We start from the raw sequence: 27,434 nt of genomic DNA, 5'->3' as shown, positions 1-27,434 counted from the left end.
TTTCGAGCACGGCTCACAAAACTGACACGTGGGATGGTGTGTTTTGCTCCGCGCTCTAGCCTAGCGAGGTGGCATTTTTCTGCTCGGGGGGTAACAGACTGTGCCAGGATAATTCCAAATTCTGTGCCTTCCATCACCTCGCCTGCGTGGGTCTTCCCTTTGGCTACCCGAAAGCCGGAGGGCAGCAAGGGCCACCCGCCTCCTAGATTTGGAGGGGTGTCACAGCACCTGGCTTCCCTGCTGTGTTTGGGACCATAGTATGGGAGAAAGCAGTCACCCATATCGAAGAAGAACTATCCTTTCACACTCCCTTGATCCTATTTTCATGTTTTTTTTTCTGACAGAGGTATTAATGTCTTGTGTCTGCCTGGTGCCCTCCAGGTGTTACCGTAGCAATTCCCATCCACTCCAGCTGGCTTTGGCCAAAGAAAAGCATTGAAGCTTCGCTGCTACTTTTAGGATTAACCAGTCCCGGAGTGTCTGCTATCCACAACTGTGGTTGTTGGTTTTTTAAAAAAATAAAAAAGGGTCACCGCTAATAACAAAACTACCACCGCCTGTGTACATTCTCCTCTGTCTGATAGCTGTACCTCGGGATAACCCTCCATACATTGGTCGAAGTGGACTGTAGCCTGTGGCAGTTTTGCAAATGAAAACGTCTTCAAGTGGTTTGTGGTTCTTTTTACCCGCCACCCTTCTGGGAGTTCCCCGCCCCCAGACCCGACACTTGACCTACTCAGTCAATGACAATTCTTGAACATGGTTGGACTGAGCGCCCAGTTGTTCCAGTTTGCTTATTCTTTGTGAGCTCCCACATTTTTTTCCATACAGTATTTGACAGCTATGTGGGAGGCTTGTTGTTGTTGTTGAAATCCCCATCTCATTCTACATTCCCATGCAGCTGTATTGACACTAAGCAAAAGGCAAACCCAGCAATGCTCTGCATGCAATCTAGCCATGCATCCCCTTGCCCTTTGCTCTTACGTGTTCGGTGCAGCTGCACCAGAGTACAGAAGGAGCCAGATTCCCCCCCCCCGACATTTGTCACATTCCAGGAAACAATTTCAGCATTTGTCTCGTGTGTGTGTGTGTGTGTTTTGTTTTCTATCATCCCCTGTTAAACTGGACTACTGCAATGCGCTCTACGTGGGGCTACCTTTGAAGGTGACCCGGAAACTGCAATTAATCCAGAATGCGGCAGCTAGACTAGTAACTGGGAGTGGCCGCCGGGACCACATAACACCGGTCCTGAGAGACCTACCGTACACTAGCTCCCAGTACGTTTCCGAGCACAATTCAAAGTGTTGGCACTGACCTTTAAAGCCCTAAACGGCCTCGGTCCTGTATACCTGAAGGAGCGTCTCCACCCCCACCATTCAGCCCGGACACTGAGATCCAGCACCGAGGGCCTTCTGGCGGTTCCCTCATTGCGAGAAGTGAGGTTACAGGGAACCAGGCAGAGGGCCTTCTCGGTAGTGGCACCCGCCCTGTGGAACACCCTCCCAGCAGATGTCAAGGCAATAAGTAACTATTTTACTTTTAGAAGACAACTGAAGGCGGCCCTGTTTAGGGAAGTTTTTAATGTTTAATGCTGTACTGTTTTAATATTTGGTTGGAAGCCGCCCAGAGTGGCTGGGGAAACCCAGCCAGATGGGCGGGGTATGAATAATAAATTATTATTATTATTATTATTATTATTATTATTATTATTATTATTATTATTAACTGCTAGCATCAAATCACTGAGGCACCCAGTCTACCCTGTTCAGTCTCTCTCTTCTCCATCCACCAGCGCCAGCTTTCTGCTTGCTTTGCTCATCCAGTTTGGGCCGCAGTAGTCCCTAAATGCACAACTTGCTCTGCATGTCCAAGCACCCGCCAAACATCTAATTCCTTTCCCTCCTTGCTGGCCTTGTGTGTGTTTGCGCACCTTCCATTTCTTTTGTGCGCGCAAGTCACAATGGGAAATTGTAGGGGGAGCAGCCTGGAGCGAAATGAAATTAAGCCCAGACACCGAAGAACCCCTGGGCCTGCTGCATCATTTACATGTAGTTCAGGCACCAGGCCTGGGGTGTTTTTTTGCATTGAAGTCTCGCACTGGGGAAACGTCAGGCTTGATGGGTGTGCTCTCCTTCCCCCTAATCCCCCCCCTTTCTCTTTCTCTGCCTCCTCAGAATAAAGATGACGGCGTACCGGAGCTCAAGCATTTCCGAGGCGACGGTGAAGAGAAAGATACGGGAAAGCATAAGTAAGTTGCTGCTTATCCTCTCTCTGTTTGGGATTTGAGCCGTATCGTGGCTCTGTGAGCGTAGAGGTCAGTGTTTGCTCCCTGCTTGCAAATCAGGAGCTGAGCTTTGAACTGTGTGTTCTCCACACACACACACACATACACATACACACATGGCCCCCTCGGAAAGGAAAGACTGGCTTGTTTATAACAGGGAAACTTGCTTTTCCTGTTAAAACAGCGTACGAGGTAAGCGAGCCGCGAGGCGGCCTGTTACGCGATCCCAAGGGAGGTGAATAATGAATGACTTTGATATTGCATTTCCCGTTTCTGCTGATTAAGGCTAACGGTTGAAGCGGACTGTAGAGCAGGCACCCCGAGAGAGACAGGGTTATTGAAATGTTGAGCGGAGAAGAAACGCTCGGGTTGTCTGAGCTGGCCATGTCTATGAAAACATCCTGACTGATTCGTCTCTTTTCATTTCCCACCCTTCTCTCTCTTTTTTTAAAACAACAACAACAACATCCGGGGATGGAGATTTCTGTAGCTTCCCAGGGGCGATGTTTGCCTGTATACCTTCTTGAGCTACTGTGAATGCAAGTGGGGTTTAACAAATGTCCAAACGAAATGAAATAAGATGCTATGCCCTGAAGACAGGTACCATCTCCCATCTCCTGTCTTCAGAGACGGGGGCAAGGGATGGATCCTGAGTGCAGAGCTTGCTTCTCCCCTGCACACCCTCCTCCTCCTCCTCCCCACACTGCAGGCTCCACACCCAAAGGACTCTCCTGGGAGGTCTCTTGCCGGGAAGAGGCAGCGCTGCTAATTGCATGTGGCAGGTCTGCGAGAGCCTCGCATCTAGTGGTTAATTAAAGGGATTTGGACCTGTCCGTTTGGACAGGCTAGAGAAATGTAACAAGCCTCCAGCGGTTCCCCGGTGGGCATGGGGTGTTGTGCGGCTGGTTTCTGGGCTACCTGGCCTTGTTCTGATGCTGTGGAGTTAAACGGAAGGCCCAGCGGTCCAACCTGTTTTTAACTCTGGATTTAGATCTAAGAGATGATCCTTTGCTGAGATGCTGCATTTAGGTTAACCATAAAGAGCATAGGATCCACAGTGGTGTGGTAGCGTGGGTAGAAATCTCACACCTGGAGTACAATACACACACGCCCATAGGAATGCATTAATTGAATTTCAATGCATTCCTATGGGAAACCACGATTCGCTAGACGAATTTTTCGTAAAACGAATTCGTCTAGCGTGGCAACCTCCGCTAGAAAAAACCTTCCGTTAAGCGGAAATTTCGTTAAGCAGGGCATTCGTTAAGCGAGGCACCACTGTAGTTGGAATGTTAACTGACCCCGATGTCTTCCTTTCCCCTTTAAGAATTTAAAAAGAAACACAGAACCACCAACTTCTTTGGTGGGGGGAAATGTGTTGCACAGGCTAGGTGGAATGCTTTACATATTTCAATATGCCTCCAGGATTAGTTATAATCCCAATTGCATAGGAGGGTTAAAAATCATTGTTGCATATTTCTCTGGGGTGTTCAGATCCATTAATTCTGCTCTCTCTAACTCTCCCCCTCCTATTTCCTCCCTTTAAATAAACTGTGAATATCTCTCTCCATTTCTCTTTCCTCCCCCTCTCTCTTTCCCTCCTTCCCTCAGCCCTCCTCGGTTACTTCCTGCTAAGAATCTGGTTTTCAGATATAGACTGCCTCTGAACATGGAGGCTCTGTTTAATTTTCTTAGCTAACCGTCATTGGTAGAACTCTCTTCCATCATCAGTGCGCTTTAAATTGCTAAGCCTACACCTGTTCCCATTAATATTCTTTGTGTGTGTGTGCACGCGCAGTATACTGCTTTGACAACGTTTGTGGGAAAGCAGTTTATAAATCCATAAATAAATAAAAACGCCAGCCCCAAAAGACCCAGAGATTTGGCTCACTGCACGTACCCTGAAAACTATCCACCGGTTATCGTTCCTGCTTGGAGAGAAGGTTTTGGCTACAGGGGGTAAATCCTGTTGAACTCTGTGGGACTCCTTCAAAGGAAACATGCATTGAAGGAGGCGGGAGAAAAGAGCGGAACCTGAGCAAAGAAGTGCTGATGCTGCCTAGCAACATTTCATTCCTCGCCTTGCTTGTCCCCTGCAAGATTAAGCAACTGCACTAAGGAGAGCAATGAAGAGAAAGATGCTCCCCCAAGTCCCCAGCCATTTTTTATTTTTGCCCCACACGCCTGCCCACTCCTCCTGCTGTCCGGCCTGTTTCTGAAGGGGCTTGATAGTTGGATGTGGGTCTGTGCCACAGGAACGCAGTCTGGCTTTTGAGTCGCCCTCTTGCTGGTTTCTGTGTCCATCGGCACAGAATCTCCGAGGTTTCAGGGCTCCCTCCTTCTCTGCTTCTCCATGCCACCACCTCCTCCCGACTCGGAGGCGGAAAACTGCCTTTTCTTAAGGCTCTGAGCTCCTGCTGCTGAGAGAGCTGAGCTCAGTGGCAAGACCTCCCCCAGCTCTCCAAATCCAGGGGTGCCGCATCCAGCCTCATCTCTGTCTCCCCTCCAACCTCTGCATCAGGATTGTTCTTTGCCCCAGCTTCTTTCTGCCCACTTAACCCTGTTGCCCCTTCAGCTTCCGACACCTCCTCTTCCCAGTCTGCTCCCTCATTAAGTAATTTATAAGGCTGCAAGTCTTATAAGAGCTCATACTGTTGTTTTCCCTGTGTGTGACATTTATTCTGTCCACGATGTTTCTTCCTGTCCAGGCACCCCCAAACTTCGGCCCTCCAGATGTTTTGGACTACAATTCCCATCATCCCTGACCACTGGTCCTGTTAGCTAGGGATCATGGGAGTTGTAGGCCAAAACATCTGGAGGGCCGCAGTTTGGGGATGCCTGTTCCTGTCCTTGTCTGTCAGTCTTATTCCCTGTTGTTGCTGTGTACCATCCTTCTCCCTCTACTCCCTCTTCCCATCTTCTTCATCCCACCACCAACCCTCTGCTTCTGAGCTTTCTTCCCTTGGGGATTCCCCAGCTGGTGCCTTCCTCCACTCCTCTGCAGCCAGCCAGTCCAGGACACCCCTTGCAAATACCTGCATGGGCCCCGAACAAACCATATTTTCGGCCTGCTGCTCCTTGGTCAACCACCAGGCACCGCCTCTCCTTCCTAGGAGCCTGTTGCCATTCTCTCACCCTCAAAACTACCCCTGCCAGGCAGAACAAGCCGCTCTTTGCTGGACACCAAGCACGTGGCCTTTGTCAGAGGCTGATGGGTAGCCGTGTGTGACTTAAGACTGAAACTCCCCTCTTTTTTTCTTCTTTCCCCTTTCCAGGGAGCTCAAGTTGCGGAATTATGCTCCGGAAGACGAAGAGCTCAAGGGGCGGGTGGTGCCCAAAGCGAAGCCTGCCTCAGGTGAGTGGGCATCCAGAACCTCTTCTGAAATGGACCACAGCATCTTTCTTGCAACAGCAGCCAACCAGGTTCAAATCCCCACTGACCTTGGGCCAGTCCCAGTCCCATAGCCGACCTCGCAGGGTCGCTGCGAGGATAAGATCAGGAGGGGGCAAACCCTGCACACCGCGTTGAGCTCCTTGGAGGAAAAAGGCGGGATATAAACACAAGAAGTAAAAATAAAAGAGAACACACACAGGAAGAATTCTCCCTTGCCTCCCGAATATCAGTTGTTTGCAGGCAGCAAAAGACACCCCCGTTTGGTTCTCACGGCAGATAGCAAAGAAACTCCTATGTGGTTCTCGGGACAGATCCAAGAAAGTCCTTCAGACAGAGTTTAGCTAAGCTGTGAAATTTGCTGTTGCATGAGGCAATGACGGCCACCAACCTAGGTGGCTTTAAAAGAGCGTTGGGCAAATTCATGGAGGAGGAGGAGAGGGCTATCAATGGCCATGCTCTGCCTCCGTCAGAGGCGCCGATGTTTCTGAATATCATTTGCCATTGGCATAACATCCAGAAGGCTCTGTTTCCATTCCTAGCCATCGGATAGACTTATTCTTCAGGAATTTGGCTAACCCTGTCCAAAACAACAGGGTTGTTAGAGACCCAAGGTCTCTAAGCTGACCTTGGGGAGGAAGAAGACTTCATGAACCAGAACAGATAAGCTTGCTGGAGTGATCAAAGCACCTCGCGAGGGCCCTGCCAGACTATTTGAGGATTTGTCCTTCCTTTTCTGAACACTAGAATTAAGGGTGCACCTGCGCCTCACCCGCGAACTGGCTTTTCGTGTCTTCCCCAAGGTGTTTTGGGAATTGTAGTACCACTGGAGAACTAGGGTCCTCTGGCAGAAATTTTAAGAGGCTTAGAAAGAGACTTAAGAGTTGGCAGGGTCCACGAGGATCATCTAGTCCCAACACCCCATCGTGGGGCTCGAACCTATAACCCTGAGATTAAGACCCTCTTACTGTCAGGAAGTTCTTATAACCCTCTTACTGTCAGGAAGTTCTTCCTAATGTTTAGGTGGAATCTTCTTTCCTGGATTCAAACTTCAAGAAAGAAGATTCCACCTAAACATTAGGAAGAACTTCCTGACAGTAAGAGCTGTTCGGCAGTGGAATTTGCTGCCAAGGAGTGTGGTGGAGTCTCCTTCTTTGGAGGTCTTTAAGCAGAGGCTTGACAGGCATATGTCAAGAATGCTTTGATGGTGTTTCCTGCTTGGCAGGGGGTTGGACTGGATGGCCCTTGTGGTCTCTTCCAACTCTATGATTCTAAGAGTCTTGTGCTCTGCTGACTGAGCTACTTGAGTCTTGCTGTGGCAGCTTAAGTTCGTGCCCTTGGATCGTCTGATAGGGGAGGGATGCCAGTTGAGGTTCTTAATGACTCGGTGAGTGTTGGCCAACCCGGTGCCCTCCAGGCGTTTTGGACTACAACTCCCATTGGCCCTGCTGATGTCCAAAACGTCTGGAGGGCACCGGGTTGGCCAAGGCTTGTGGCCTCGTCCCTGTGCTCTCCAGCATGCATGTTGTTCATCACATGCTTCCACCAGGGACTCCCAGAGAGCTTCTCTCCCTCTGTGACCCTGCCCCCTTCCCCTTCTGACCCTCCTTCCCACCTGTGCTAAAATTGCGGCAACATCCTTCTGTCTCCTTCTGCCCCCTAGTGGAAGACAAGGTGAAAGAGCAGCTAGAGGCAGCGAAGCCTGAGCCCATCATTGAAGAAGTGGTAGGTCTAGAATGTTTGGTGCTTCCCGCTTCTGTTTTTTAAAAAACCCCACCTGTTTTGTTACGAAGCTGATTAGTAGTGGCTCTTAACGAGGGATTCTTTTGTGTTCCTCCCCTCTCCACTTTCCCAGGACTTGGCAAATCTTGCCCCCAGGAAACCCGACTGGTGAGTATGAAGCTCTGAATTTGTTTCAGGGTAACTGTACAAATTATTTGGGGATAAAATGCCTGCTAGGTTGCCTGGCTTTTATATTATTAGTAGTATTAATATTAGCATAAAAGGTAAAGGTAAAGGGACCCCTGACCATTAGGTCCAGTCGTGACCGACTCTGGGGTTGCACGCTCATCTCGCATTATTGGCCGAGGGAGCCGGCGTATAGCTTCCAGGTCATGTGGCCAGCATGACAAAGCCGCTTCTGGCAAACCAGAGCAGCACATGGAAACGCCGTTTACCTTTCCGCTATAGCGGTTCTTATTTATCTACTTACATTTTTATGTGCTTTCGAACTGCTAGGTTGGCAGGAGCTAGGACCAAGCAACGGGAGCTCACCCCGTCACAGGGATTCGAACTGCCGACCTTCTGATCAGCAAGCCCTAGGCTCAGTGGTTTATCCACAGCGCCACCTGGGTCCCTTAATATTAGCATACTGCCCTTCATCTGTAGATCTCAGGGCAGTTCGCAACATAAAAATGCAATATAAAAGCAAACAAAATGCATAATAAAAATAAGAATAAAAACAAACCAATACCCCCCCCCCACAACATAATGAAATGGGGATCGGATTAGAAACTTACCCCAAGCTAAGGGGCTCTTGGGGTGCCACTGGAAAATTCAGAACAGGCAGAGAAAGCACTTCACACAGTGCTTGGGGGGCTTGTGCCATTTTAATAGAAGCATGAAGTTGTAGAGGTGGAAGGGGACCTCGAGGGTCATCTAGTCCAACCCCCTGCAATGCAGGAATCTCAACTAAAGCATCCATGACAGATAGGTGTCAAACCTCTGTTAGAAACCTCCAGTGAAGGAGGGCCCACCACCTTCCGAGGGAGTCCCTTCCACTGCTAAGTGTCTCTTATTGTCAGAAAGTTCTTCCTGATGTTTAGTTGGAATCAACATTTGTCAGTTGAGTCCATGCATCCGTGGCCTCGCCTCCAGAGCTCGCTCCATCTTCCATGACAGCCCCTCAGGTATTTGAAGATGGCTAATCATATCCAACTCCTCATACAGCCTGGTTTCCAGACCCCTGATCATCTTGGTCACCCTCCCCTACACACACGTTCCAGCTTGTCAGCATCCTTCTTAATTTGTGGTACCCAGAAGTGGTACCAGTATTCCAAGTGTGGTCTGACCAAGGCAGAAGAGAATGGGACTACAGTGGTGCCTCGCTAGACGAATGCCCTGTAAGACGAATTTTCCGCTATACGAATAGGTTTTGCGATCGGAGGTTGCCTCGCAAGATGATGAGTTTTTTTATGGCCACCGCTTCGTCTTGCGAAGTGTGGCCATAAAAACCTCCGATTGCAGAACCTAAAGGGGCATTCGTCTAGCAAAGGGGAACGAGCTGCAGCACCGGAAGAAGGCAAAGGAAGACCAGCTGAGAAGCGCTGACAGCTGTTACCGCCTCTCAGCTGATCTTCCTTTCCCTTCTTCCGGCGCTGCAGTTCGTTCCCCTTTGTGTTCCGTTCGTCTCTGCCGGTGAGGGGCAACCGGCAGAGACCAGCGGAACACGAAGGGCTGTAGCACGGGAAGAAGGGGGGGGAGAAGTGGAGGAACTGCTTGGGGTCTGGCCTGACGACAGCGGCAAGAAGGGGAGGACCCCTTCTTGCCGCTATCGCCACCAGACCCCAGCCAAAGGCAGTTAGCAGCGGGGGTTTTTTGCTGCTTGCGTTCCCCCAAGGGGGAGGCAAATGACGAAAAAACCCCGCTGCCTCCCGCCTGCCTCCCCTGACACTCGGCTTTCTCAGGGAACGCAAGCGGAGGACACCTAGCCCGCCCACTTTCTTTCCCTGAGAAAGTTGCAGCGCAAAGCCGGCATGGGGTGCAGTTTCGGAGGCTTCCGAAGCTGCACCCCATGCCGGCTTTGCGCTGTGAGAAGTGGCAGCAGGAGAAGCCTCTGGCCCCGCACCCCCAACACAGAGCGCAACTTCGAAGTTGCGCTCAGTGTCGGGGAGGCAGGTGCTGCGGGGGGCTTTTTGCCATTTGCCTTCCCCGAGCCAAGGCTCTGTCGTTGGCAGCAGCAGCGCTTGCCCGAGCCAAGAGAGCAAGCGCCACCGCTGCCACCAGTTCCCCCCCGGAGCCCATAGGAACGCATTAATTGACTTTTAATGCATTCCTATGGGAAACGGTGCCTCGCTATACGAAATTTTCGTAGGACGAATTGAGTCCTGGAATGAATTAATTTCGTCTAGCAAGGCACCACTGTATTACTTCCCTTGATCTAGACACTAGACTTCCATATGTTTCTGTACATAATAGCTCTAGGTGTTCATTTATTTTGCACCGGGATTTTATAATGCAGTTCTCTGCCCTAGGCACTTCTGTTAGTCAAATGTCCCATGAATCAAAACGTTTCCTCATGGGACTGACAATTCAGCCCAGTCGTTTCCTTCTCCTTTCTACTCAAGGGATCTCCCGTTTTGCACAGCCGCCCCAGCCTAGCTCAGGAGGAGCCCTAGTCTTCTTCCTGGTTTCCTCCCAGGTACTGCTGCCACATTGCCAAAGGAACTTGTAATCCCGAGGCTGGATAGGTGCCCTTCAGGGCCTTGGCCTCCCCGTCCCCTCCTTGGGCCTGGGCTCATTTTGTTTCCATTTCCTCCCCTCGCTCCCCAGGGACTTGAAGCGAGACGTGGCTAAGAAACTGGAGAAGCTGGAGAAGCGAACGCAGAGGGCGATTGCCGAGCTAATAAGTGAGTGAGCGTCTGCGGGGGAATGTGTGAAGCAGTGCTGGAGGCGTCCATTGCGGTGCTGAGCACCCCACAGGTCCCATCGCCATCTAATTTTGGCTCTTGCTCAGCCCTCTTTGCCTCCCCTTGGTATCCCAGTGTCCCTGCCCCATTCCATAAGAAGCCGCCTTATACCGAGCCTGACCGCTGGTCCAGCTAGCCCAGTTTTGTCTACACTGGCTGGCAGCTGCTCTCCATGATTTCAGGCAAGAGTTTCTTCCAGCCCTCCCTGGAGATGCCAGGAGGGGTTGAACCCGGGACCTCCTCCTTACAAGACAGATGCTCTCCCTCTGAGTTGCAGCCCTTCCCCAGGGAAACTTAGCTCAGCTTGAATTCCTAATGTGGATTCTTGGCAGGCCAAGAGGCAGAGATGAGTCAGGTTGGCAAAGAAGCCAGAATGCTTCCTCCTCCTCCTTCTGCTGCTGCAACAAGCTCCATTCCCGCCCCCCCCCCAAATGTCTCACAGGACCAGGAGAGGTATGAAGTGGGAGGAGCAAAGGCAGGCACACCGGCATAGTCTCTGATTGCCTGGAGAGGAGGAGACTTAGGCAGCTGTCAGAAGGCAGGGACCTTTAGTCTCCACAGCTGCCTCATAGGGGCAAGACCTCCTGAGAAAGGCTGCTGTGCTCATTAGGCCTGGCTCTCCTGTGCAGATCCTGTATTTCTAAGAAAGTTAACATCACCTACTTGGTGTGGTTTACTGCGTGCTCGCTTCAGACAGGCAACAGTTGCTGAGTGGTGTTTCTGCTTCCCTCGCAGGAGAGAGGCTAAGAGGCCAGGAGGAAGATCTGGCGTCGGCGGTTGACTCAGCAAAGCAGGAGGGGAGCGATTCGGACTGAGGCGGCCTGTCGGACTGACTCAGAGAAACAGGTGGCCCTTGCGCGAAGCTTCTCTTAACTCTCTGCTGGACGAGGGGACCAAACATGTTGGACACAAATCCACAAAATGCAAGGAGCAGGCCTGGTGTTTACGTCTCCTCCAGGCAGGCTTTTGCTTGGGGGTGTTGCTGGCGAGCAAACGAGTGGGGCAGAGGACGTGCAGGGGAGAACTGGGAGGGTGGACAAAAGATATGAGCCTGCAGAACTGGGAATCGCTTACAGAACTGTGTCCCTATGCATCCGTGCAGTACAGCAAAGGACAGACCTATATGAAGAGGACCCAAGGAAAACGTCACACATCCCAAAAAAAAACACACCATCATAATATGAACTGCTGCATTTTAAATGAAATAGGGAATTCTCCCTCATGGATTTTCACAATACAAAAGCACACGGGTGTTTAGAGAGTCCTTGGTCTCTTGCATGCCAATTCCAGTATGCTCGGCAGACTTCCTCGAAGTGCCCCTAGAAAGTCATGTTGGGGAAGAAGCTGACTTGAATGTGGCTTATCCACATATCAAAGGGAGTTGGTCTCAGGGCAAGGACCCTGGATCCTGCCAACAGGATCCTGGCAACTGCTGAGGGGCCTGTAGTTAGATCTAGCACAGATTTTCCATGTGCACCTGTGTTTCAGTGGATGCTTCAAAATCCCCCAGCCCAGCAGCTATCAAGTGTGGCGCCGCAGGAGACACTCAGAAATGCAGCAGAAAGCCCTTTGTAAAGTTTGCATAGGAAGCACATTTGCCAATAACCTCGACTTCTCTCAAAGGCAGTTCCCTACCAGTAATGCCACTCCTCAACTGGGCGGAAGAAAGATGAGACCCTCGTGCTCTTGGCTGACACAGGACCCCCCCCCCTTCCTCCAGTCCTGTGCGTGCCGCAGCCTAAGCAAAGGCCCTTGCAGTTTGTGGCACAAGATTTCGGCTTGGCAAAAGAGCAAGATTGCTTTGAAAATCCGGCCCAGGAGTCTGCCCTTGCGAGAGTTATTGGCTGTGATCGGGGAGTGGGTCGGCTTTTTTCAAGGGAGGCCAGCCCCTAAGGCACTGGGCTGCCTCTCGTGGCCAAGACCCACAGTTCTGTAAGTCGTTGTTGTTGCTGTTGGAAAAGCCCTGTCCTTTTGTACCCCAGATCTCTAACCCCTATAGATAAGTTGTTCTTCCTGCTATCGGCTTGCAAAACATCACCTGAGTGGCAGTCCCGCTTTATGCAAAGCCACTGACCAGTTCTGAGCACATCCTACGTGGGGCAAGTCAGCGGGTGTCTCCTGGAACAGTTTTGCAGCAACGCCACTTCTTTGTGGGTTGCTAAAATAACAACCTCTCTTGCATTGCAGCCTGGGATGTTAATATTTCATTTCGACATGTTTTCAGATCTGCCCACCAGCTCCCAACTTTATAAAATCTCGATCCTCGTGTTCTTTAATCGATTCACCTTCAGTCATGTAGAGGTTTTTTTTTTTAAAAAAAATTAAAATGTTCTAAAGATAATGTGCAGTGTCTTGTACTTTATTTCACGTTCCTGGGTGACTAAATAAAAAACCCAACTGGGAGATGCACCATCTGAGACAGCGTCTCGTGTATGGAAGTTTTCTGGACAGAAGAATAGCTCTGGGAAGCTGAATTAGGCCTGCCAGTCCATTGAGCCACGTGACATCAGGCAGACATTCTCTGTGGCAGGTGAAGGTGTGGCTGAGCCAAGACTCCATCTGCCTCTCAGGTCAAGTCGTTTTATTAAGTAAGGTCAGTGACCAGTATCAAGACAAAAACAATTACAAAATTTAAAAGCCCAGGACAAGATAAAACGATATAGCATTGCAGAGACATTTAAAAAACAGTTCTAGGGGGTCATTTAGCTGCCCAGAAACCCTTCTGACCTAGAAGTATCCTATCGGTCAATATATATTCTACTAATCCTGGGAGCTAATCGTTGCATGTCGTCTTTTGATTGCTGCTGCACAAAATTTGGCCACCTTGTACAATGGAACCTTGGTTCCTGAACTTAATCCGTTCTGGGAGTCTGTTTGATTCCCGAAACAGTTTGGAAGCCAAGGCGTGGCTTCCGATTGGCTGCAGCAGCTTCCTGAAGCCAATCGGAAGCCGTGCTGGGTGTTCAGCTTCCAAATAACGTTCGAAAACCAGAACGATTACTTCCGGTTTTTGTTCGTTCAGGGGCCAGAACGTTCCGCTCCCAAGGTGTTCGGGAGCCGAGGTTCCACTGTATATTATAACAGGATTTCTGTTGAGCAGCAAAATAGCAAGAAACCAATTGCAGCATCCAGTATATTTCTGGAGTATTGACACTGAAGCACTGAAGAAGAACTTGTTCTACAGCTTTATTGTTTCGCCAGAGTCACAGGGACAGCATCTCTCCAAATATTTTTCCCAGCCTAACCTACTTCGCAGGGCTATTGGGAGGGAAAAGTTGGCAGAGGGAAAGCCATGGGGGAAAGTTGGGGTGTAACCGCGACTAAACTGAACAAAGGCTCTAGCGAAACAGACAGGTTGCAAAATGGGCTGGAGCAGGAAGTGGCTGGTGCAGCTGGTGAGGCAACCTGGTTGGGGAAACTCCGATTTCAACAGGTTGCATGCAAAAGCAGTTTCCTGCTCTTCTCTACAAAGAAGGAGTTTCCTGCGGGAAATCCGGAGCAGTTCCTTGAAAAGCGCTCAGGACCTGCCTTGTTCTTCTCAGAAGACAGACGCTCAGCCAGCAAAGTACAGATCCCGGGAATGATGAGAGGTCCGTGGTTGCTCTTCCTGTTGGTTGGCGTCACCCTGGTGGTGGCTGCCATCTCTGAGGCTGAAGTCCTGGCCGTGGAGGGAGGACCGACTTCAGAAGATGCACCCGAGAAGGAAGGAGCCCACCCTGAGCAGGTAAGTCTTGGTGACGTATCTGAAGGAGAGAGCTCAGGGTTAAAATCTCAGCTATCGGTGGTTGCTAGCCAGGACGGCTCTGCTCTGCCTGCACAATCGGAAGCAAAATGCTTCTGAATCCCAGTTGCCGGAGACCGCAGGAGGGGAGAGGGATCTTGTGTTCGGATCCTGCTTTTTAGCTTCCCATGGGCAACTGGGTGGCCACTGTTGAGAACAGGACGCCGGACTAGACGGGCCATTGACCACCTTATGATCTCTCCAAGGGAGATGGCGGCATCTTTGACCGCTCAGAGTTCGGCGTTGCGTGTAGCAATATTTTTTACCTATCGGGCTTTGCCGTTCAACACAGCGAAAGGCTGAAAAGGGAACAATTGGAGCGGGCGGCGGGCATCTTTCAACGATGAAAATCTGTGGGTTGGTTTGCAAAGCGCCATCGTGGAATAGGGTCCTGTGGCATTTTGGTGTCGGGCACGGTAAAGGCATATCGGAAATAAGTGCGAGGTCCGTTCTTGGCCCCTCCTTTTGCCTCCCGGCCTACCTCACAGGGTTGTTGTGGGGATTAAACCAGGGTGGGGGGGAGAGAGACCATGTGCGTCGCCTTGAGCTCCTTGGGAGGGTGAAAGGTGGCATAGGAATGCAAGGAGCAGGGCAAGAAAAGTCCTGGGTTAACCTGACAGGCTGTTTTAAATTCACTGTCCGGAATTCTGATTCCAGCTCGGGGTTTCCTGGGAGGGTGACACCTGGCTTGAGAGCAGTACATGTGAAAAGGACCTAGGAGTCTTGGTAGACCACAGACTTGACATGAGTCAGCAGTGTGATGCAGCAGCTAAAAAAGCCAATGCAATTCTGGGCTGCATCAATTGGAGTATAGCATCTAGATCTAGGGAAGTAATAGTACCACTGTATTCTGCTCTGGTCAGACCTCACCTGGAGTACTGTGTCCAGTTCTGGGCACCAAAGTTCAAGAAGGATACTGACAAGCTGGAACGTGTCCAGAAGAGGGCAACCAAAATGGTCAAAGGCCTGGAAACGATGCCTTATGAGGAACAAGCTTAGGGAACTGGGTATGTTTAGCCTGGAGAAGAGAAGGTTGAGGGGTGATATGATAGCCATGTTCAAATATATGAAAGGATGTCATATGGAGGAGGGAGAAAGATTGTTTTCTGCTGCTCCAGATAAGCGGACACGGAGCAATGGATTCAAACTTCAAGAAAGAAGATTCCACCTAAACATTAGGAAGAACTTCCTGACAGTAAGAGCTGTTCGGCAGTGGAATTTGCTGCCAAGGAGTGTGGTGGAGTCTCCTTCTTTGGAGGTCTTTAAACAGAGGCTTGACAGCCATATGTCAAGAATGCTTTGATGGTGTTTCCTGCTTGGCAGGGGGTTGGACTGGATGGCCCTTGTGGTCTCTTCCAATTCTGTGATTCTATGATTCTGCCTCTTACCTTCCCTCTTAATTCTTGGCATTTTTTTGTCCATCAGGGAGCACGGGTCGCTAAAGCCTGGTGGAAAAAGTGGATACAGGAAAGTAGGAAGGAAGTGGCCCCAACCCCAAGACCTGGAGTGTACGGCCCACTCCGCGATACAACAAGACCCACACATCGCAATAGAACAGCAATACCTGGGAACTGAAGTCAGTCGGTCTTCACCTTCCCCACCTTCTCCCACTGACTCTTTCCCATGGACCCTTAGCTCTGTAGCACCCTAAGTTTTTTCATGGCCACACCGCATGCCTGCATTTGTGTAACTTGCTCCTGAAAATTAAGGCTCTTGACTCTGGCTACGTTCCCGCTCCCCCCGTGTCGGAGGCAGACTGCCCCTGAATGTCAGTTTCTGGAAATCGCAAACGGGGAAAGTTGCTGTCGCGCTCAGATCCTGCTTGAGCTTCCCAGAATGAGCATCAGAGTGAGGAAAGGATGCTGGACCAGACAGGACTTTTTAGATGCTCATGTCCATTTCCTGAGCCACCTCCAGAGAAGGGCAGCGAAGGCATATTCTCTCTTTCTAGAATATCTCAGTCAATGATAGCCATCTTCGGGAGATTGCGGACTCTCCATCCTTGGAGGTTTGTAAGCAGAGGTTGGATGCCTGTCTGTCATAGATGCTTTTGCTGAGATTCCTGCATCGAAGGGGGTTGGACTAGATGACCCTCGGGGTCCCCTTCCAACTATATGATTCTGTGTTTCATTTTCTTGTTATATGGAGCTTTAATGTTATAGCAATAAACACTATTGACCTCTGAATTACTTGTGTGTTGCCTTGTGTCGATGCACGGGGTTAGGTCTGCTATTCCGGATCAGGTGGTGGTGATGGTATATATATTTTTAAAAGCATACCTTTGCCCCTGCTGCACCTTCAACCTGGGTGAATCCTCCCCCTCATTGCCCTAATTAGAAAAGAATTTTTTTGCTAATTGCATGGATGATGGAACAGCTCGCTTGGCCTGATTCCCGCTGTGTCATGAAGCAATGACCGGTGAGTGGTGAAAGCCGTCTCTTCTGCATTGCTTAACTGCAGAATTACATTGCAGTGCACAGGGTGGAGGTGGGGCGGTGTCGCCTGTCGCAGGATGTTAAAATGCATGCGCCACTGATCAATATGAAGATGAACTCCTGTGCCATGATAAAACACTATTAACAGAAGGATTGATACAATATCATAGGCTGGGATCTCTAACCAGAACGTGGAAGAATCTCCCCAAGTGTAGAATAAATGCTAGCAGTGTAAATGAATCCTTAAATTATCTTGGTCGCCATCTTCTGCAAGCTGGAAGGTGTGCAGAGATGGGCGATCAGGATGATTGACGGTCCGGAAACCAAGCCTGATGTGGAATGGTTGAAGGAGTTGTGTATGTTTAGCCTGGAGGAGAGGAGACTGATAAGAGATACAAAAGCCACCTTCAAATATCTGAAGGGCTGTCACATAGAAGATGGAGCACTGTCATTTAGCTGGTGTGGAGTTTATCCTTCCACCCACTGGGAATAGGCAGGTGAGTAGTGTGCAATAAATTTCCTTTGGGGGTTTAGTCTCAGGCCAACCACTTTTTGCCACCTTAGCACCTAACCATCTGTCAGGGACTGGTTTGGATCGAAAGATTGGGGAATGCAATCGCAGGGAGATCAGCTCCTAACAGAAGAGGAGGGGGAATATTTGCTGCCGCCCCTTTGCTTCTGGCATTTACAGAAGCAGAGAGACAGGCACACACACGCACGCACACACACACACACACACACACATATACACAAGCTGCACGGTTTAGAGAGGAGCTACCCAGCTATGAGATAGTAGCTAAGCAACTAGAAGGGAGGGAGCAGCTGGGCGATATATCAATCGAGAGTAGGGGGGAACCCCCTCCCTCCCCCCCAAACTTGGAGGTCCGAGTGTGTCAGAGAACAAAGGAGACACAGGGGGGGGGGGAGGGACTTCCCGTAGGCATGCTTCTTGCTGTGGAAGAAGCAAGAATATTCTTGCAGAGGGTTGACATAATGCTGTAATAAAAGGACTATAAATCTACCAGATGCTCGTTAATTCTTATCGGTGAACTATCAGAACAGAGAGGGGAACTCCCGTACTTGACACCATCTCTCAGGCAGCCATCAGCCCTTGAAAACCCTTAATCCTATTTTCTTACTGTATGTGAAGAGCCCTCCTTGCACCTTACCTGGAGTTCTTTCAGCTACTCGGTTCCTGCTAAGCTGTTTCTCACCAGTTTTTGTGGCGCTCCACGTTCTTGTGTATGTTACTCTGACCTCCCGAAAGAAATCCCACGTCAGTAGGAAGGCTGAACCAACCCAGCATCTTTGGGTACCCAGAATCTTTGCTGTTTGTCCTGCACAGGTGTTTTTTGTCTAGTTCTTTTACAGATCCGAAAGCAGTAAGCACTCTTACGGGTGAGGGTTTATTAATGCAGAGAAGTAACAAGGCACACGTACGTCTAAACGAAACCTAAGCAGACACAGAACAAAAGTACCTAGGCAAAAATGAACAAAAAATGTGGAATAGTGTAGCTCGTGCTCTTTCTGTTGCTGGGGGAAAGAGCTGGTGGGTATTGGCAGCGGGCAAGTCCCTTCGTAGCCGAAGCTGGAAGATGCTTAATCCTGGGCGGGTCTAATGCTGGGCTCTCTCCAGCCCTCCGAGAAACCGCCTGTCCGTGTAGAAAGCATTGCACTTCGTGGACTGATAGTCTGATCAGTGGAAGGGAGCATCTGTGCAAAGTGTGCTTGGCAAGTTTTAAAAGGAAGCGTCGTGGCGAACCTCTCCAAGAGATGGGAGAGGCAACCCCCTGGCGTTGCTGCGCCTTTGCGCCAAGATTGGCTGCCCTCGTTTGCATTTCCCGGACCAGTCTGTGCGCGTCTTAGAAGGCTGGTTTGGGGGCGAGAAGAGAGGCTACAGAGAACGCCTCGCTAGCTGGCAGGATGGTTGCAGGCACCTCTCGGCGGATGGAGGCCATGGCCATGGCTCAAGCTGGTCCTGCACCCGGACATCCGTCTGACGTGCCAGTGGCCTTTGATGCACCTGGCCACATAGCACATGCCGTGGATCACATTCCCTTCCTGCAGTGGAAAGATCCGTGGGAGGCAGTGAGTCATACCTGCCAAGTTGCTGTCAGAGAAATAAGGGTCCGGGCCGGAAATAGCAGACCGGAAGTAGCGCTGCCGCCATTTTGGAACTGGGTGGAGCATGCTCAGAAGTGACTTTTGATGCTGCTTTGCCCAGGAACAGCTGGAAACACGGGGATTTCCCGGGGTAAACGGGAGACTTGGCAGCTATGCAGTGAGTACGGGAAGAGGCTGCCAACAGCAGCTAGAACAAGCATAGGCAAACTCGGCCCTCCAGCTGTTTTGGGACTACAACTCCCATCATTCTTAGCTAACAGGACCAGCGGTCAGGGATGGTGGGAATTGTATTCCCAAAACAACTGGAGGGCTGAGTTTGCCTATGCCTGAGTTAGAACTTTATATGCACTCCAACTGAGGAGGAATGGCTTAGGAAACTGATGGACTATGCTGAAATGGTGAAATGGACTGCAAAAGCTAAGGGGACATAATGACAAAGTATTTAAGGGAGAATGGAGACCACGGATGGATTATCTATCAAATTATTACTCATACATGAAGTTGCCAGCAGGAAATAATAATAAATTTGTTATTTATACCCCACCCATCTGGCTGGGTTTCCCCAGCCACTCTGGGTGGTTTCCAACAGAATATTAAAAACACAATAAAACATCAAAGATTTAAAACTTCCCTAAACAGAGCTGCCTTCAAATGTCTTCTAAAAGTCAGATAGTGGTTTATTTCCTTGACATCTGACGCGAGGGCGTTCCACAGGGCGGGTGTCGCTACCGAGAAGGCCCTCTGCCTGCTTATATTGAAATATAAGCAGTGGGTTATTGGAAGAATGAATGACAGCGGGGTTTAGAAAATTAAAACGTGTTGTAAAACAGCTAGCAAAAAGGAGTAAAAAACAAACATTAGGAAAGGAGGGGCGAGAAGTCAATAACAGAGAGAGAAAGAGAGTTTGGAATATTTTTGGAGATTTAATAAAAATGATATGGAAAAAAAGAGCATGGGAAGAGGCCACTTGGTCAGTCAAGGGGTGGGATTTCCGAATCCCCAATGAGGGTCAGGTTTGAGGAGGGCCATTTGTCTTCCGTTAGCGGCCCCGGGATGTGGTTCTCTGGTTGCAACGGCAGAACCCAGAGGCTGAGTCCAGCCCTGCTTTCGGTTTCCCACAATGCACCACACTGATGCTAAGTCACGGGCATTGTGGGAAATCATTAGAATGGCTTACCTGCCTGCTCAGGATGCCAAGCCAGAGTTGGGGGGGGGGAGGACGGGGTCCCAGGGCAGGGGTTGGGGTCCTGGCAAGTGCCATAGGATGCCGAGCACTAGTGCAGGACTCCTCCCCTCCCTCAAGACAGACGGGTGCCAACAAGACTACTGTGATGCGCTGTATGTGGGGCTGCCCCTGTGCTTGGTTCAGAAATCTGGTATAAGGTTACCAGATTTTTTTTCAATGAATCCGGGGACACTTTAATTAATTACTACGCATTCAGGACATTGATACTGGAGCGATGGCGGTGGCAGAGGGGCGGCCGACGCCTCGACCTCAACCGCCACCTTTCCCCTTCCTCCGAGGCTCCTATCTCCTTTCTTCATGAGCCTGGGCAGCCCCTGAGTTGTTGGTCCTTTGGTGGTGGTGGGGAAGCGGTGCGCGGTGGGTCAGGCATGGAAGGCGGAGAAGGAGGGATGAGAGCAGCGGCTGCTGCGAGGCTCGGCCAGCGCGATGCCTCCCTTCCCATCGGAGCAGCCCCAATCCCATTCCTACTTGCGTGCAAGCAGGAGAGGGCGGGGATCCCTCAGCTGGGAAGGGAGGCTTCCCGTTGCCTAACTGAGGGATCCCTGCCCCCTCCTGCTTGCACACAAGCTCCGATAGGCAGCGTGAAGCCTCCCTTCACAGCTGAGAGATGCCATTCCCGCCCTGCTCCTGCTTGCACGCAGTGGCGGAGGAAGCTGCTTTGTCACCCGGGGCGTCAAATTGCCATGGCCGGGGGGCGGGGCAGGGCATCACTACATAATGATGCATGCGTTGCTACGTAATGAACCTGTGCATGCGTACAACGTAGAGGGGGATCGCAACCCCCCAGCAACTTCAAAACGGAGCCTAAATGGAGCATCCAGGCTCCAGGTAGATAGCCCGCTGGACGCTCCGTTTAGGCTCCGATTTGAAGTCGCGCGGGGGGGGTGTGTGATCCTCTCTACATTGTACGCATGCGCAGCATCCCGCTGCACATGCGTGCTACGTAGAGGGGGATCGCGCCCCCCCGCGACTTCAAAATGGAGCCAAGCGGGCTTTTTACCGGGAGGCAGGAGGGGCTTGCCTGCGGAGTCGCTGGGTGGGGCGCTGACTGTCACCCCCCCCCCGAGTGGAACCCGGGGTGGACCGCTCCTATCGCCCCCTTGCTACGCCACTGCTTGCACGCAAGTAGGAGTTGGGAGGCTGCTCCGATAGGCAGCATGAAGCCTCCTTTCGCAGCTTAGTTGCTGGGGTCAGGGAAGGTGGAGGCAGCCCGGAAGGTGCATCTTAGAGCCCCTGCACCACCATCCGATGGGGGCTTCCGAGCAGCTCCTGAAGCCAGCCAGAGCCAACTGCTCCAGGCTGCTGAGGCTGCCACTGCTGCATTTCCCGGGGACATTAGATGAAATCCGGGGATGGAATTTGCCCAGGCTGCCTATGAGCTAAAAAGTCGGGTCCAAGTTTTTATTTCAAACAACTTGGTGCCCCAGAGAGACTCCCCACCTGCTCTCTGCCCTCACCTGTACCTCATGCTTGGCTGCATGCTTGGGGCCTCCATCGCCTGCCCCTGTTGAATGTGTGTCTTCTGTTGGGGCAGCACCCCCTCTCAGCACCAAGGCCACCACTAGTGCCAGCAGCCAGAAGCACTGCATCGCTCTCGAGGCGCTCCGAGGCGCCGCACGACTCTTTGCGTCTGGATTTGGGAGGGGAGAGAAGCTCCTGTTGGTGGAGGAAGAAGCAGGGAGAGAAAAAAATCAGGGGCAGGAGAGGAAAATCAGGGGCAGGGGTTTAAGGACCAAGGAAGTTCCCCGAAACATCACCTTTGCCTAGGGGAGCTGGAAAGGGCAACAAAGGTAGCAACTAAATTGGGGAGCGGTACAGAAAGCCCGCAAATTACGCTTCCTTTAGTTACGCGACCGCCACTGTACGCGGGCGACCGGAAAATAAAAATAATGAATTGGAAAAATAGGGTGGGGGGGGAATCAAAATGTGCAGTAGAAAAAATGCCAGAAAGAAGTGGGAGAGCAGGAAACAGCTGTTTGCAATCCCATCAAGCATTGCACTAAGAATGGACAAGCATTTGGGTGTTGTCAGAGAGTTGGAAAGTGAGATCACAGTGCCGGATTTATGTATAAGCTAAACAAGCTATAGCTTAGGGCCCCGTTCTCTTGGGGGCCCCCAAAAAAATTAAAGGAAAAAAAACTGGATGTACATTTCCAAAAATATAAGATAAAAAACGAATAAAACCTACATACAGCAACAGTGTTTTGTGTTGTGTAGGCTCCTATGATGTAAGTCACGGGCCCCGCCTGCTAAACCTGCTCCCTAAAATATCACTGGTTTGCCCATTTCTATATATAGGGTGCCTACATTCTGCTATTTGTAATTATTAGTAGTTTGCATCATATATTTACACCTATTATTATTTCATGTTATAGCAAGTTTCTAGAGACTAGAACTGCCCTGAGACCCTCAGGTATAGGGTGCTATATAAATTCAATAATAATAATAATAATAATTTTCTGGTGGTTTTTTTTTTACATTTTTTTAACGACTCCATTTTTGGTCTTCCTGACTTTTCATGTGTTTTTCTCTCTTTTTTTGGGGGGGGGGGGGACCGAAGCTTTGCTTAAGTTGTGGGCTTACTGTGTTACAAAAGTAATACGGGATGATATTGGCAGTTGTATTAATCTGAACTTTAGGGCCAATTATCTGTGCCCTTGGAAGCATCTTCCAATGTTCAGTTTTCTTCCAAAGACCATGACAGGTTCTATGTTGTGCGGACGCCTGCTTATCGTCTTCCAAAGCAACCACTCTATTCTGAACTTTAAAATGGAAAGCGTAATGCTGGTGGCCAACAAAAGAGGTTTAAAGACTCTCTCAAGGCAAATCTTTAAAAACGTAGTATAAACACTGACAGCTGGGAAACACTGGCCTGCGAGCGCTCCAGTTGGAGAACAGCCTTGACCAAAGGTGTCATGGGTTTTGAAGACACTCGAACTCAGGACGCAAGGGAGAAATGTGCTAAGAGGAAGGCACGCTTGGCAAATCCACACCGTGATCAACTCCCGCCCGGAAACCAATGTCCCCACTGTGGAAGGACGTGTGGATCCAGAATTGGCCTCCACAGCCACTTACGGACTCACTGTTAAAACCATGTTTATGGAAGACAATCTTACTCGGCTACGAGGAATCGCCAAAGAAAGAAGACAAGTCAGGAGCAAAGGATTCCTGCATTGTGACCCTCTTGTGGCCCCTTCCAACTCTAAAATTCTATGATTTTGGGAGAGGGGAGTCACAGCATCAAGCCAAGCTTGGCCCCAGCACCTCTCTGTGTGGGGAACCTCCACCCCATAGATTTAATTAGGTCCATTGGGGTCCTGAGGCCTTTTGGCCATGCCACGCTAATTTGCCCTGCCCCTGATGCCACGTGTGGGGCAGGGAAGGTCACAACTGGGCCTGTGGGACTCACCTGGCACTCCAGCAGACCCAAAAGTCAGCTGATCAGCAGCGCAGGGAGACCTAGGTCACCTGGCGGCATTGTGACGTCAGGTGATTGGCAGGTGTGTGGCCCCGCCCATCTGCCCAGGTTGGTGGTGGTGGTGGGGAGATAAGAATCCAGCCCACCAAATGGGTTCAGTCCCACATCTCTGGCGCAAAACTGAAAGGATGAAGAACAGGAAATATTAGATGGCTTAAAAGGGAGGATTTGGGGAAACAGGTCCCTTTGGTGGCGACTGGCATGTGCGAATGAATCACTGAAGATCAAACGCCGCTGGCAATTCCATTGACTGATAGGTCATTTATTTATTTAGTCCATAAAATTTACATACCACCGGATTGTAATTGTTTTTTAAAAAAATTAAAAATCCAAAGTGGCATGCGAAAAGAATGAAACTACAAAATTCACGATAAGAACAATTTAAAGCAGCTGTTTAAAATCTTTGGGAAATAATTAAAATCAACAATAAGCTAAGGTTTGTTTGTTTGTCTTTTTAGTTTGGTGTTTGTACTGATTAAAATAAAAACTATAAAAACAAAACAAAAACAACAATAAGCTAAACACTGAATAAAACAGAGGCCAACATTCTATGTATATGGGGTAGGCCTGCCCAGACAAAAAGGCCTTCTCCCCGTTCCTCCTTCCACCCACCCCCACTCAAAGAAAGCTGTGCAGGCAGCTATCTGATGGAGGGAGGGAGGGGGAGAAGGCTGGAACTACATCAGATAGCTGCCTGCAAGGCTTTCTCTGATGAAGGGAGGAAGGGGGAATTTCAATGGGGTGGGGTGACAATTTTTCCCCCCGATCTGGGTACCACCTGACTTTGCTATGCCACTGCCTGCGGCTCCGGCAGCAGGTGATGAATTCCTTCTGCCCCTGTGGATTCTGCCACCCGAGGCAGTCACCTCGCCTTGCCTCATGGGTGGACCGGCCCTGTATCTAGCCCAAGTCCATGTGATTCAGGAATCGCAGCTAAAAAATCCCTGGCCGTCTCATAAGCCATGTCAAATTTTTCAGCTTTCAGAATCCCAAAACGAGAGGTGCTAAAAAGTTCTAACATGGCTTGGGAACACAAAATATTCTGGTTAAAGGAACATGATTTGGTCTTCTTGGGCAAGCACAATGTGTGTAAACATGAACAGAAATCACTAAACGCTATTGCCATGCAATCATATTATTATTATTCTTATTATTATTTAGATTAGTATCGTGAAGCCCGTTAAATTAATGGGTGCTAGAACGGGAGGTGGAAGCAGAGCAGCGCCGGAGGAGCAGCGCCGGTGGCAGCCCAGGAGAGTCCCGGTTTGGGTGAGTCCGTGCAGGCAAAGAGGCCCCTTGCGGGCTTTTCGGGGGGACGGGGACACTCAGACACTCAGCCTCGCGATTGCACCGCCCGCTCTGCTCGCAACACCCTCCCCCCTCCTCCTCCGCCCCGCGTGCGCTCTGCCTCTCTCTCCGCTTTTCCTTAAGCGTCGCAGGCTGGGAGAAAAGGGCTGTAAAAGACAAACTCGCTCTCTCGTCGTGCCCCGCAGCCGAGCGCAGAGAGGGAGGGAAGGCCGCGGTCCTGCCGCTACTCTCACGGGCCAGGGAGGGTTGTCAGGAGGCGGCGGCGGTGGACCAAGATGGCAGCATCGGGCTCCTCCTTGTCGTCTTGCTGCTGGTCGCCAGGGGGGAGCGTAGGCGGGAAAAAAGGGGGGAAAGCAGCCTCCTCCTCCCCCCGCTTTAGCGCAAGCGCAGTGAGGCGCTTGTCTGGCCGGGAGTGGCGGTTGGTGGCCGCAGGGAAACGGTAGGCAGAGGGGTGGGGGTGGGGTGGGGAGAGAGAGAGTGTGTGTGTGCATCCAGTCCCTGTGTCCGTGGGGCACATGCACAGTAGCGCGGACACAGGGACACAGGGACATTTCAAAAAGGAAACATTAAAATTCTTTGGTTTTCCAAAAGCAGTTCATGTGCTTCTTCATCAAATGTAGAGCTGGCTGAAGGAGCATCTTCACCCCCATCGTTCAGCCCGGACACTGAGGTCGAACTCCGAGGGCCTTCTGGCGGTTCCCTCCCTGCGAGAAGTGAGGTTACAGGGAACCAGGCAGAGGGCCTTCTTGGTAGTGGCACCCGCCCTGTGGAACACCCTCCCATCAGATGTCAAAGAAATAAACAACTACAGTATCTGACTTTTAGAAGACACCTGAAGGCAGCCCTGTTTAGGGAAGCTTTTAATATTTGATGAATTGTTGTACAGTCATAACTCTGGTTACGTTCGCTGCGGGGTGCGTACATCACGGGTTATGAACGCGCTGAACCCGGAAGTGCCGGAACGGGTCACTTCCGGGTTCGGCGATTTGCGCCGAATGATGTCACGCACATGTGCAGAAGCGCCGAATCGTGCGGCGAGCATGCGCAGATTCGGCACTTCAGGTTGTGTACTGCTCTGGTTGTGTACGGGGCTCCGGAATGGATCCTGTTTACATCCAGAGGTACCACTTTATTTTAATATTTTGCTGGAAGCCACCCAGAGTGGCTGGGGAAACCCAGCCAGACGGGTGGGGTATAAATAAATAAATGATGATGCCAAGCTAAATGTTCTCCAGTCACAAAAATAATAGCAGATTTGAATTCCTCATACCCCAAAAAGCCGTGTTTTGAAGGCCACTCACTGAAGAAATTTGCAAAGATTCACCCCCCAAATGATGGCTAAAATAGCCACCCGACCTCTGTTTCAAAACCTCCCATGGAAGAGAGCGTGCCAACTTGCATGGATCCTTAATTGAACCTGTCGCTCAGACCCCCCACCCCCCGTTGCTGGTCACACTGTTTTCACCCCATCCTCATTGCCAACCTTGCCTCTTTCTGTTGCAGGCAGAGTGGAGCTGTTCTGAGTGCAGATGCATCAATGGCAGATGGGTTTGGAGGTGGAGGCCTGGGTGTGGGAGTCCCACAGCAAGTATCCCTCACCGTCACCAATGTAAAGGTCGCTGCAAGAATTCTCCCTGTTAGCAACGTAGCCTTGGCAGCCCCTCCAGTCTCTGAAGACGCACGGACTGGTCCAGGAGATGCAACCGAGGCTATTCCACCCCGATGCAAAGTCTCAACGAGTGAAGTGTCGGCTCTTCGATAGGTTCCCCGCGGCGCTGCCAGCTCTTAATAAAGCATTTGCAAAAGTCGGTGGCCTCGTTTTGTCCGAAAAGAAATTTAAAAACACCCTCTTAAGCTGGGCGGTTTAAAAACAGCTCGCAAGGATGAAGGCAGAAAGTAGCAGTATTATTATAACCGGGAAGTGGAAGGGGAAGGTAGAATATAACATGGAAGAATGGCATAAAGAAGGGTAGGATCTAGCTATTAAAGATAAATTAACATGAGCCATCAAGCAGTGGCAGAGCATATGCCCACGCTGCCCAGGGTGGGTGTGCTTCCAAGGGGAGCGAGGCATGGAGGGAGCCGCGTGCACCTCCCGATCCTGCTTCCTTCCTCTCCTCTTCCCTTCCCCCTCCGTTATTTACTCGTCTGCCTCCTTCCCATCCTCTCCCCTGCCTGCCTGCGAGTGTCCTGGGAGGCTCCCTGCTGTTGCCGCACTACCGGGATGCTCGCAGGCAGGCAGGGGAGAGGCATAGCTGCCAAGTATCCTGTGGGGTGGGGTGCCGTGTATGGGCTCTCACGCTTGGGGAATGATGGCGGGATGCCCTGTTCCTGCTGCCTATGTCAGTGGCGGAGCTTCATCCTCCGGCACCGGGGGCGGGGAGCAGGCGGGGGCGGCGCTGGTGCGCGTTCTGGGGGCGTGGTGTGCTGCCCATAGGGGCGGGGCGTGTGTTCTAAAGAAGGGGACCACCACTCATTGGGGCGTGGCGCGCGTTCTGGTAGCGGGGACTGCCGCCTAAAGGGTGTGTGCGTGCCCAGTGTGGGCAGTGGGGATAGCCACGATGGCGCCCTCGGGATCGCGCTGCCCGGGGCGGAGCGCCCCTATCGCCCCCCTTCCTATGCCCCTGGCCCACGTGACTTCCTGCTTCTTGGTTCATGGAGGGAGGTGGAGCCGAAATTCCCCTTTCTTTAAGGCTTAA

The 27,434-nt window shown here is 50.9% G+C and overlaps 1 protein-coding gene and 1 long non-coding RNA gene across 5 annotated transcripts; one reads left to right on the top strand and one right to left on the bottom strand.

Annotated features, from left to right (window-relative positions):
- The first annotated feature begins 1,735 nt into the window (after window positions 1-1,735).
- Window positions 1,736-26,537, top strand: CCDC12 (coiled-coil domain containing 12). Of its 2 annotated transcripts, XM_060280999.1 has the most exons (7): window positions 1,736-2,248; window positions 5,560-5,639; window positions 7,339-7,400; window positions 7,531-7,565; window positions 10,227-10,303; window positions 11,099-14,087; window positions 15,570-16,330. In XM_060280999.1, the coding sequence occupies exons 1-6, from the start codon at window positions 1,995-1,997 to the stop codon at window positions 11,176-11,178; spliced, it is 588 nt and encodes a 195-aa protein (XP_060136982.1). In that variant the 5' UTR covers window positions 1,736-1,994; the 3' UTR covers window positions 11,179-14,087; window positions 15,570-16,330. The 2 variants fall into 2 exon arrangements, with proteins under 2 accessions (XP_060136982.1, XP_034985175.2); XM_035129284.2 differs by lacking the exons at window positions 1,736-2,248; window positions 5,560-5,639; window positions 7,339-7,400; ... (1 more) ...; window positions 10,227-10,303; window positions 15,570-16,330 and adding exons at window positions 24,589-24,696; window positions 26,239-26,537 and having other exon boundaries at window positions 11,174-14,087.
- LOC118091825 (uncharacterized) lies at window positions 17,423-25,048 on the bottom strand. 3 transcript variants are annotated; one of them, XR_009558430.1, is made up of 4 exons: window positions 24,897-25,048; window positions 23,359-23,547; window positions 21,407-21,605; window positions 17,423-18,640 (listed from the first exon to the last, which is right to left on the bottom strand). It is a non-coding gene; the product is annotated as an uncharacterized LOC118091825 (long non-coding RNA). The 3 variants fall into 3 exon arrangements; XR_004693447.2 differs by lacking the exon at window positions 24,897-25,048 and having other exon boundaries at window positions 23,359-24,589; XR_004693446.2 differs by lacking the exon at window positions 24,897-25,048 and having other exon boundaries at window positions 17,424-18,640; window positions 21,413-21,605; window positions 23,359-24,589.
- Window positions 26,538-27,434: the final 897 nt, after the last annotated feature.

The sequence above is a fragment of the Zootoca vivipara genome, chromosome 12 (genome assembly GCF_963506605.1).
Source record: "Zootoca vivipara chromosome 12, rZooViv1.1, whole genome shotgun sequence".
In the NCBI taxonomy this organism is placed as follows: Eukaryota; Metazoa; Chordata; class Lepidosauria; order Squamata; family Lacertidae; genus Zootoca; species Zootoca vivipara.
The sequence above is the reverse complement of the archived record's forward strand: the minus strand, read 5'-3'. Positions and strand labels throughout refer to the sequence as shown.

Coding starts and splice junctions, on each gene's coding strand:
- CCDC12 (XM_035129284.2), top strand. CDS start 13,656: ATGGGGGAAAGTTGGGGTGTAACCGCGACTAAACTGAACAAAGGCTCT. Junction 14,088..24,588: donor AAGGAGCCCACCCTGAGCAG/GTAAGTCTTGGT, acceptor ATTATTATTTAG/ATTAGTATCGTGAAGCCCGT. Junction 24,697..26,238: donor CCAGGAGAGTCCCGGTTTGG/GTGAGTCCGTGC, acceptor TTTCTGTTGCAG/GCAGAGTGGAGCTGTTCTGA.